The following is an 11,726-nucleotide window of genomic DNA, read 5'->3' on the forward strand; positions in this document are numbered from 1 at the left end:
TTGCACTCGCAGTTCCCGGAAGGTTGCAGTGGCAAGAACGTCTGCTGAAATAGAATCCACGGCACAGGGGCACTTCAGGAAGGACAGAAAAGAAAGGAAGAAAAACGTACTAGGAGAAATTGCAACACTTCACTCGCAGCAACGAAAAAAAACAACGACAGTTAGTAAAAAAACACGGTACACGGTCAAGAAAGTGTCCCGATGTCCACCGGCACCGAAAGGGCATCGAGTACCTGGCATCGGGCATGACAAATGACACCGAGCGATAAATCAGACGCACCTCCTGCTCGAGCCGACACCTCCGAAAGGAAAGCTTCGAAACTGATTTTATGAACTTCCTTCCCATTGTTTCCCAGTGAATGGAGTTTCAATAGAACCTAGAATTACCCGCCACGGGAGTGGAAAAAAATGTAAAAGAAAGAAACAATCTCAAATCCATTAAAAAATCAATGTGACAATAAATGGCTTTTGGAAATAGACCTGGGACATTGCTGCGTGCTACAAAAACCTCCGTTCGTAAGCATTTACAGTCCCGGGTACTGTGACGAAATTTGACAATTGAAGTTGAAAGACCGAGCCACATAAACACCGACAGGATGTACTCGATCATGCTTTATAAGGAAAAAGGACATTGAAGGCACTAAAAAAGCCCTGTAAAAACACATCCTCTGGAGAGTTTGTGTTACAACAATTAAGTAGAAACTTGCTACAATCTATCCCCTCAGCAGAGCGGTTTGATCCTTGGGTAGGAAAAGAGTTTGTGCTGACAGCTCCCAGAAGAGTTTCCAGAAGGTATTGCATCACATCTCTCTCTCTTCCTTGAACACACATTTTCCAATTTCAACAATGTTTCTGACTTCCACAAAACCACTCAAATGTCACCAAACAGCACGAACTCGCTTGGCGGAGAAAAAGAATACAACACTTACATCCTTTCACGAGTGATCTCCCATGATCATTAATTACTAGAAAGTCTTCAAAGGAAGTGTCGCTAAGGTTTCAGTCCTTCGTTCGGTATCCTAGGCTTCCACTGTCGACAGGAAATGGGTTCGGGTTTTTTTTTTGTGTGTGCCGAAAGTCTTCTCGGTTCGATTTCGGTCTGACCGTTGGGCTGGCCCAGTTGGAAACCATTTGCCAAAGAGCAGACACCAGACCAGACAGCAACAGAAAAAAACCATCTCGAAGTGGAGTCAAATTTCTTTCTGCCTTCACCCATTGCACCATCCATGTCCTTCGTTTGCATGCACACCCAAGAAAAAAAGGAAGTGTGTTGCATTTTTCTGGCCCGGGTTTGCGTGTTACCGATCCCGATGATGCCGACCGAGATAGCCGGCGCTCTTATGTTTCTCATAATTTTCATGTTTCCCCTTCTGCGCTCTCTCTCTCTCTCTCTCTCTCTCTCTCTCTCTCTCTCTCTCTCACTTGACTTGATCATCCCAGTCCTACAAGCCCAATATGTAAATCACCATTCAAGTGTTTGTGTGTTTGTTGCGTACATTGGGAGTTTGAAACCGAAACCGAAACACTTTGCCGCCGTTCCGAAACGAAATGTTCAACAACCATCACCATCATCGCTCACCATCGCCGGTACGGGTACGGTGGATTGGGATGAAGCTTGCTGGAAATTATCACAATAATAACAAGCGAACTAATAAGCTGAACTAAGCGCTCGATCCCCTGTTACCTCGCGCCGAGCCCAAAATGATGATGGATGAAGCGGTTTCAAACGATCGAACAGGGTTCTGACGTTGGAGGAGGGGAGGAGCAGATGAGCGTGGTTCGATGTTCGGGACCAGCGTCTAAAGAGTGTCTAAGTGGGAGATAATGCCACATTTCCTGGCTGCTCCGTTCCGTTCAGGATTCTAAATCACTTCCAAGCGCTTCAAGTGGAAAGTGTGAAGAAAAATGTTCGTGGGAAAAACGGTTTTGTGGAGTTGAGTTTGTTGATGCGAGTTGTTTTTGGAATGATCTTGATCATGTACAACAGCTGAACCTAAAATATAAGGTTGAATTTAAAGCTATGATCCTATTTCTTTCAATGTTCCTTGTATCCTGTAACGCAGGGCCAGCAATCTCTTTCTCCTTCAGTGTGTTATCCTTTTTTATTTACAAACCTTCTAACAAGATCCCTCCATCACTGCTCCACTTTCCACACAACTTTAATTGAAACCGCTATTAACCACAACCTTCATCAACGTCCGTTCAACTCGCTCTTCTCCCCGAATACGGTTAATTAAAAACATCTCCCATATGCGCGCTCCACATTCATTATTAACCACAATCACAAATAAGTGCAGCAAAGCGATTTAAACCATTTAAGCTAAACCAGCGCCCGACGGCGAAGAGCCAACCCAAAAGCGAGAGAGCCCTAATCGGGTACAAATTTTACTGTTTGCGTCAATTAAACGACCGTCGTAGTTTGTCGCTTCGATCAACGCGTGTTTTTTGTCTGCATGCAGTCGTTGTGTTGTAAGGTTGTTTTCTTCACTGCAGCTGCACAAATCCAATCCACTGAATTAATGCCTGCCTCCCTCTCTTTTCGTTCCGGATGAGGCGACCCCGAGGGGAGTTTCTGCTTTCGTGCCGCCGAATGGGCAATTGAAGTGCGTTTCTAATCGGTTCCGATAGGCTACAGTGAAAGTGAATTAAGACAAATTTATGCATCTGGGCCAGTGTGCAATTGGTGGTGTTTTTTTTCCTCCACTAAAACACATAATTTGTCTACACAATTGATCAGCCAGGGTGTAACACGGTCAGAGATTAAGAATAGCGCGCAGTAAAATACCAAAATATTTTGACAAAGACCACCACACAAAAGAGTGTGCGGAAGGAGGACATGGACATTTTGTAACCGATCCAATAGGGAAGGCTTCCCTTTCGGTCGCCTTTGTTCGCAATGCGCCACTGCCTGTTGACCACCGACGATGCTACGCTTATCAAATGTCATCACCAAGATACAATATACATACATACGCAAAGATGGCGGATATTTGAAATTTGATTTTCCCAATTTCACACCACCCTGTTGCAAAAAAAGAACGTTCCCCAACAACACACAGTCTGTCCCGTAGCAAACATATGACATTCGATGCGACACCGATCACGATCGCTCCAGCATCGGCCCATATGCTGCACCAAACAGGCGGGTGGATATGAAGGGATGTTGACCACTCCTCGACTGTGGTGTCAGTTTGGGTGGTTGGTGGGTTTTACAATTTTATGAAAGCGTCAACACAGTCCCATCAGCCCCCGGGGGGATAGAATGAGAACAAAAACCAGCACCCAAAAGAAAAGCCATAAAGTTGGTTGAAAAATTGCACTACCGTTCGGATCGAGTTTCATACGGTGATGGAATGTTTGACTTTGGTCGCCCCCCTTTCAGCCACTCGAAGAAGGGGGAGGGCAGCGAAAAAATGTGTTCACTGTTCTCCGTCGGCTCTGGCTTGAACTCTCAGTCTTCCAATATTCTCTTCCCTTTTTTGTGTTCGATGCGCTGCGCCATCAACAGTTTTCCCACGGGTGTCTCCTGGCCTAAACGGGGTGGTATTAACGGGTTCGGTCCAAAGATTGGCAGCAGTTTGTCCTGACAGTTTGAAGTTTTATTCGGGAGGAAGCTCTAGCATAGGGTGTCACATCGGCGACCTTCATGGGGACGAGCTTTATTGAGACGAGAAGACCCGATCAAGTGATCATGCGCGAACGAATGGCGGCGTGCTCAAATCGATCAGTGCCATTTGGGTAAACAACGTCCGCAGGGTGGCAGTTGTTATCGGTGGCAGTTTGTTTTGTCAGAAACACACACCGCAAAACCAAACCGCTTAACATGGCATACAGGACGAATTGCAACACTACATTTGCTTGGAAACAATTCTGTATCGCTGCAAGCCCCTTTTATTACACTTGCTCAAGATTTGCTCACTTCATTCTAGTGAATGGTGTGCTAGCAACATGAACGTTCTAATTCTTTGGGTGTTTGCTTTGGGTAAGCTGTGGAAGGTAGTAGAATTTTACTGTGATTTATCGCGTGCTCTTTCCTCCCTAAGGTCTGATATGTCCGTCCACCACCGTATTGGCGGATGAGGTTCCCGCCCTGGTGCGAAAGGTGCGACAGCAGAACACTCTACCGCCGGATATGAAATCCGCTGTCAAAGGCGCTCCCACTACGGATCCAGTCATTGAAGAGGATGGCGAATTTGACGATGCTAAAACGGGGCAACAGATAACAGAGCCGACAGGCATTAAGAAAACAACTCATCAGCAAGCCACGTCAACAACACCGGCAGTAAGATCGCAGGATCAACAGCAAGATGTAAAGGGTGGTAAAAACCCCAGAAAAGATACATCCGAATCTCCGGGGGATAGTTCCGCCAAAAAGCCTGTGACAATCGGCCAAACCAAAACGACCACGGCACAGTCGGATTCACCCAATGCTACTACAAACGCTACCGCAGCCAATACGCCCTCTGCACCATCCCCGATAGTGGTCAACGTGAATGTGGTCGTTCAATCAGAACCTTCACATGGCGCTACCAGCTGTACAGCACCAGATTATAACTGTCACCTTAAAGTTTTACCAGCCACCCAACCACCGAGACCGCCATCAAGGCCTAATCCTTTGTACGTTCCAAGAAGAAGCAGCTTTAGGCGGTACGATTCCGCACCAATCATGACGACCACTGACGCTGGTCACGAACACGAGCACATACACGTTGAGAGTAACGGGATAGATTATCCAAACTCACCACTAGGAATACCACGCAATTGCGAAAGACATCATGTATGTTCTGTTGATTTCATTTGAAAATAAAGAACAGTTTTTAATTCCTACGGCTATGGACTTAGCAAGCTTACCTTGGTACGATCCTTTACGGTTAGTTCTATGCTTTAATATTTTTCGTATCGAAATTCTCAACGTATTTAATATGTTTGAGATATAATAAGATATAATTTTGAGGATTCACAACCAATGATGCTGAGATCGCTTCAGCGCTTCACTGTGATAGGTCCTCCTTGTCTCAATATATTCACTTTTCAGCCAGATACTCTTAAATCAATGCTATGGTTTATTTGATACCCATTTTACGTAAAATATCCATCCATATCTAATCACATTTTAGACAGCAAATGGTTTAATAATGTGAAATATCAATAAGTTTCCTTACGATTTTACACCTCAAATTGATTACCCTGAACCAGCAAAGCTGACTATAAAACAACGAGTGCATTGTTTCATTCGCATTCCAGTTTCTGGGAATAAGTTCAAACCAAGTCAAGCATCAGCTATTAACTGTAATCTCAAAATGAACTTCAGGCTCATGCTGTTGCTTAGCTGTCTGGTGATTCTTGGTAAGTCGCTGCAGAAGAATCAACAACACCGTGTCCTTTCATCGCATCATTTTCTTTCTGTGCGTATACTTACAGCCACAGTAAGCTTCCTGTATGCGATGGAAGCAAACGAAGCTGAAGCAGCCGAAATGGAGTTCAGTGATATGCTGCGCCAAAAGATTCCGAATAACTTCACCAAGCTACCTCCGATACCGGAGGAACGTGGAAGGGGCAGGCATGGTTTATTGAACAAGTTTTAATTCCAAAACCATCGTACATAAGCATTGTGCAACAAGCCTAGAATTGGATTCAATCAATGCATTACAATGGAAGCAAATGTAATACATCGATTTGCTTTATTTCATTTCTTACCGAAGTGCTCGTTGCGTGCAACAGGTTTTTTTTTCGAATAATAAAATGAAAGGTTTTCTATTGAATGAAAGGTGTAGTAAACTCATATCACAAAGATGTCAAACTAGTGGACCTTGAGGTCGTTCAGTGCACTTCTGCTTCTACTTGGTTTTCGAATTTGAAGCTGCTATAATTTTTTAAAATATTAACTAGTTTTGTTCAATCCATACATAAGATGAGCAGAAGAATAATCTCGGTAACAAAACATGGAAAAACACCATTCAATTAAATTATTACATTGTTGTATACAACAGGAGTCACAATCGCAAGCTCTGACACTATTATCATTTGCAGAAAATAACTGGAAAGAAGCTGAAATATATATCCAAAAAGATGATATACTTTTCAGTGGTTCCAAACAACCATCCCCAAGAATTAGATGAGCCAATGTCGAAGATCATCACTTTAAGGTCATCGTTTATATCTTTCATAAACGGTGTTCACAATCAACAGCGTCCCAAACAGATTGATATTGGTGGCACATATAATAACGAACAACTCACAATTACATGAGAAATGCAAATTTCCTCATCACATTCTTTTAAATTTCTCTTTACCATGCCAAATTTTCAACGCTTTTTTTGCTTTAGTTTTGTATAGACTTTGAAGTAATTTAATATCATTATTTTTTCAATGCTGGTAAAGGACTCTTCTGCAATGGGTTAACCAACCAAGCTAGTCATTGCCAACTACAATAATAGCTAAGGAAAACCGAGACCATAGCCTTCCTAGCAGCTGCATTAAAAGGAGAATAAATTGTTACTTTTTGTTAGGTTAAGTTCAAAACTATACATTTTTTAAATAAATTAGAAACCCATCAAAAATAATGTGAAATAAAAGTCATGTTGTAGTTTGTTTCTTATATTTACCAAAGCCTTCTAATACTGCACAACTTATAACTTATAATTTATGAACGTTTTGTTTTATACATATTTGTCTAATATAATGCGTTCTAGATACCTTCGTAGTTCAAACAGTTTGACATCGCAGTAATATCACTTCTGCTAGGGGGACCATACATTTGCAGTAAATAATGATTGAGCAGCATTCGATGTATCAGATTTTATTTCACAAAACATAATATTTAAAGGTAAGATACGGTAGATATGTACACTCTACGCAAAAAGTAAAGTTTTGTTCCACAGAATATTACATTATGCATGCTTCAACTAAACGTGTACAATCAAAAACAATTTGCTACTATAAAACAACGCTTTAGTTCATTTCCTTCCATCACTGTGCAAGTTGTACTTTGAATTCAAGCAACATGAAAGCAATACTGTTCTTGGCTCTTGTGACAATTCTTGGTAAGTTTATTGTATAACCTATTGATGTGTTAATCAAATTCATAGTTAATTCATAACCGTTCTTTCTTTATGATCTTTCTTTTCCCTCAGTATGCGGTTCGCATGCAGCGTACCCGGGCGGGAATACACCCACCTACAAGCATATGCAGAACGGTTCCAACGGAGCACTCCTGACTGACATGTTGCGGCAGCGGCCCCCTCCCACAACTACCAAACTTCCATCAATACCGGAAGAACGTGGTGGCAAATAATGACCGCGGAGTCATTAAAATGAAGCATTAGAGAATGTGCATAGCAGTGTTTTAATAAAAGCATTTTAAATTCAGACTTTATATTTACTTAATTTATTCGTATAATACACATACACAATGCAGTACATATCATTCGATGCCGCATACCTGCTGTTTTAAGAGTTTTACGACTTTGTGTCCTTTTTCTAGATCATCGATCCATTTTTTGGCTAAATACGCTGCTGGATCCATGAATTCACTATGTAATTACCTTTGTAATGAAATCACGAAGGAATGGGAGATTAATGGGTTAAAATGTGTCCTAAAGATAGTAAAAACCATGCCAAAATGCTTATAATCAGTAACAGATGCGTATGATAAAGCTGCACAATGTTAGGAAGAATTATACAATAAAATTATGATATAATAAAAGCAATTTTTTCTTTACGGAATGAGGTGTCCAAATTTTTATTGTTCTCGTGAATTCACGAGCTTAGCTTAGATTATCCAGCGCTAGAACTGCTTTGCGATCTTGGCCTGCCTAATTCACGAGAGTTTTAGGTTTTCTTTCGTAAAATATTTATAAACTACCCGCATATTGTTTTTTTTTAGTCAAAAGATTTTTTATATGTATTTGAATGATTTTTATTTCTCTAAAGAAGCTTTGCAAACATCAAATTTAGTAAATATTTCTTTCTAAATGATCTATAAAGTATATTATTCTAATGCGTATTACAATTCAGCGTTAATGCCGCTGTATAATTTTTATACAAAAAAAATATTTTGAAAATAAGAACCGTTTCTTATCAACTTCATCCAATCGGGAAACGTTCGATAATCAATTTATCCCTAAATCACGCTAGATCATGCTCGCCAATCATGCATGCAAATCCATTGGCTACCGTGGAAAAGGTTGCTATAAAACCACCGGACCACTATCATCGATCAGGGCAGTCGCATAAACAGCTCGACAGAAACGCATCAAGTATGAAGCTTATACTATTCCTTGGATTTTTGACAGTACTGGGTAAAAGTGTTTGCTTTCTTCCACACTGAAAGTGGTCGAGTTTTAACCGTTTTCTTTCACCAATAGCTACCATCGCCCATGCGGCAACTGTAGGGTCATCCAGGGCTGCAGGAATTACCGCACCTGTTGGAGGCCTCGAGTATACAACGGATGCTGGCCCGCCTGCTGAGATGTTGCGTCAGAATCAAAAATATTCCACAACGACCAGAAAAGCGGATGAACCGAGGTACATGCTTCGTGGATAAATCGACCCTCCGAACAGCGCAATCTGTGGAAACTTGATAAGAATCTTTCCCAGCTTTTACATTTAACAGTGGGAAATTTATGTATCGTCCGTGCTTGCAATATTTTTTAAGCTGAAAATTGCAAAGTAAACAAAACAAGTAAGCAAAACAATTATTCGTACACGTTTTTTTATTGATGCCGCTCACTGGCTCTGAAAATGTAATGCTCGTCACATCGCCGATCATTATTATCACCAACTCTCTCAAATGCATCTTACGTTCTAGATTGCTCTCTCCCCTGTTTCTCTGTTTCTCCACTGTCCCCTGTTGTAAGGATAGTAAATCGAGGATCAAAATAATAGGAAAGGCCTGGGATAAATACCTACCTGCATTGTATTTAAACAAACGCTAACCAGTTAGCGTTAACTTATTGCATTGAAAGTATTAAAAATATTTCTAACATTGGGGGCTTTTACGATATCAGCCAGATGTTTACATGGTGTTTGTCACTTGCAGTCTTAAATCATATCATCCCTCTTTACAAAACCACACACAGAACTAGCCTTAGATTTTCAGCCCAGATTATTTCAGCCTAATAAATATTGAAATAAACGCCGATCCGTCTCAGGCACGTTCAGGTTAGTAAATGAAATATTAATTTTATTGGGAGATGCATAAATATTGTGTGAAGAAAAGTAAAACGTTATTTGAATCATTTTTAAAGTTTCACAAAAGTTCTATAGCACATTTCAAACAGAAAAAGAAAAATAAAACAATTTTATAATGTATTTTAGTTTGTACACAAATACTTTTATCCGATATGGCGGACCTTAACTGTCACATGGATACAACCCGGATGATAACTACTGTTCCACTGATAGACTGCAAAATTCAACCATATGGCTTAAAATAAACGAGATCATTGTTATAAAAAATTAAAGTATTATTAAACATTGAAACGAGATTAACATAGACACGTTTTGCCCCAAAAATTCTATAAATGAACCAACTCAACTAGTTTTTGACAACTTGGTGCAATTTGCTAGTACTTACCAAGCTGTACAGCATATGTACTTGCTTGTCACACCACTATAGCAATTCTACCAGAACATCAACGAAAGCTCTGCTTATCGAAGTAGCTCTAACATCCATAACGTAAGCACAGGCAATCAGTTACAGTAAAGCATCACGCTTATTATTCCCAATTTACATGACCCATTTGTTGTACACTACTCATCTTGAATCACTATAAAACATCGCCTCCACCATAGTCCGCCGGTCAGTCCTAAAGACGCAGTAGAAATGAAAACCATCGTAGTACTGCTGTCCCTGATTGCGATGGGTAAGTGGGTATCAGGTTAGCGTCAGTTTTCACGATCTCTTAAACCTTCCATTGCTTCCAGCGTTCGCCGCTTCAATACCATGGAGAAGTTATTATTTTGACCGCCCAGTTCGTGTAAGTCCTACAAGAGACCAAGACGCACTCAACATTCAACATGTCCTAAATTGGTTATTGGGGGTACATCAAATCAAACCCGCCCTACGAGATGTAGACGCTGAACCGCGCAAGCCTCCAAGATGTAATCCGTCCGACAGGAACTGTAACGACTATGACAATCCATTTGAAATCGAATTCTAAAATGGGAGCCGTCTACTATAACACTTGAATCATTTTTGTTTCTTTGCAAAGTGGTTCTAAACCATTTTTTACTGGTTTCTGGCGGTGTACGGCTTAAACAAACACAAAAAATACAAAAAAAAAATAAATATCTTTACCAAATATAAACTAAGGCTTTTATCTTACTCGATTAAACCATACGATACAACGTCTACAACGGTATCCGAATACATCTAACATGCTTTTCAAAACATTCCCTTAGATCAACTTTTAAAGCTACCGATTTAGTATTATACATACATGGAGTTTAAGTTTATCGTTTTTATTGGCGATTCCGTTTCCAGTTCTCCTTTTGCTATGTTTTAGTTATTAAACTACCTCTCATTTTAATTTCAATGTCAATTTGGCTTTTTATATATATTTTGACCTTCCAAATTAATCATATTGCCTATTTTCTATTAACAGTTCAAGGTTTATCTCTTTCGATTATTTATTGAACCGATGACAGGCTAGTAATAGTATTTTTTGTTGTTTTTGAATGGATCATTTCATTATTTAAGCATCGGTTAAAACATAATTGTCATTAACCGATCACTGCATTGTACTTCCTAGTAGGAACTGATCTTAAACGATACCGTTTCAACAAATATCTATTTGACTCTAACAACATTTAGATTACTCTTTGATTTTGTCGCACAATGTTAGAAAACCGATGTTAATTTTTTTTGTTTAGCTAGCATTCAGTATCTCCAGTATAAATTACTTTTCTACTACCTTGTGATGGTAGCTACTCCTATTCTCGACAATACAGTACCATAAACATTGGACTGTATCGATCGCAATTTGGCCAAAGACTACGATGGATTAACGATCAAGTATCGTTATGTAATATCGTATTATTATCGGTTATACCAATCAATATTAAATAAAATTAAAACATGATACACAAAACTAAGTAGCTTTATAACATTTTCAATGCTGCTCCACGGCTATTCAAACTGTGCTCAATTATTATTGCATTCCTAATTCCTGTAACTATCTTGCATTGAACGAGCACCACCGATAGCTCAAATGTGTCCTTTCTGAACCACTATAAAACGCCAAGCTTGTACCCTCAATTCTTCACACTGGGTAGTAGTCCTCAACGAATACATCGTTCAGCTCGCAACATGAAAACTATCATAGTACTGCTCGCCCTAGTGGCTGTTGGTAAGTGCATACTGTAAGCGATACAGAACATACATTACTAATTATTGCTATTTCTTTACAGCCACAGCAATGCAGCCATTTTATCACCCACAAGAGCAATTTCCCGTGCTTGATATTATACCCAAAGCCTATGCACCGGCAGGTTCCTAAAATTATCGAAATCGTTCAAAGGGCTTGTGGAAGGATTTATTAATTTATAGAAGGAACACGTCGTGGCGATCCTGTTGATCGTGAGAACATGCGGCAGCTTTTACAATTGTTAGAGCTTTTACCTCCATTTGCAAAGACTCTCAATGAATTATTTGGTCAATGAACATAATTCGAAAAGGGATTCCAACCCACAAGAGAGGTAAGATTTGCACTGGAAGACTTCAA

At 40.1% G+C, this 11,726-nt stretch overlaps 1 protein-coding gene across 1 annotated transcript; it reads left to right on the forward strand.

Annotated features, from left to right (window-relative positions):
- Positions 1-3,876: 3,876 nt before the first annotated feature.
- Positions 3,877-4,801, forward strand: LOC121603054. The gene is made up of 2 exons (XM_041931789.1): positions 3,877-3,982; positions 4,044-4,801. Exons 1-2 carry the CDS (start codon positions 3,949-3,951, stop codon positions 4,799-4,801), a joined length of 792 nt encoding a protein of 263 aa, XP_041787723.1. The 5' UTR covers positions 3,877-3,948.
- The last annotated feature ends 6,925 nt before the right edge of the window (positions 4,802-11,726 follow it).

The sequence above is a fragment of the Anopheles merus genome, unplaced genomic scaffold (assembly GCF_017562075.2).
Source record: "Anopheles merus strain MAF unplaced genomic scaffold, AmerM5.1 LNR4000795, whole genome shotgun sequence".
Lineage (NCBI taxonomy): Eukaryota > Metazoa > Arthropoda > Insecta > Diptera > Culicidae > Anopheles > Anopheles merus.

What these genes read in the sequence shown, in the direction of transcription:
- LOC121603054 (XM_041931789.1), top strand. Translation starts at nt 3,949, where the DNA reads ATGAACGTTCTAATTCTTTGGGTGTTTGCTTTGG. An exon ending in TCTTTGGGTGTTTGCTTTGG is followed by an intron (nt 3,983 to 4,043) that starts GTAAGCTGTGGA and finishes TTCCTCCCTAAG; the next exon opens with GTCTGATATGTCCGTCCACC.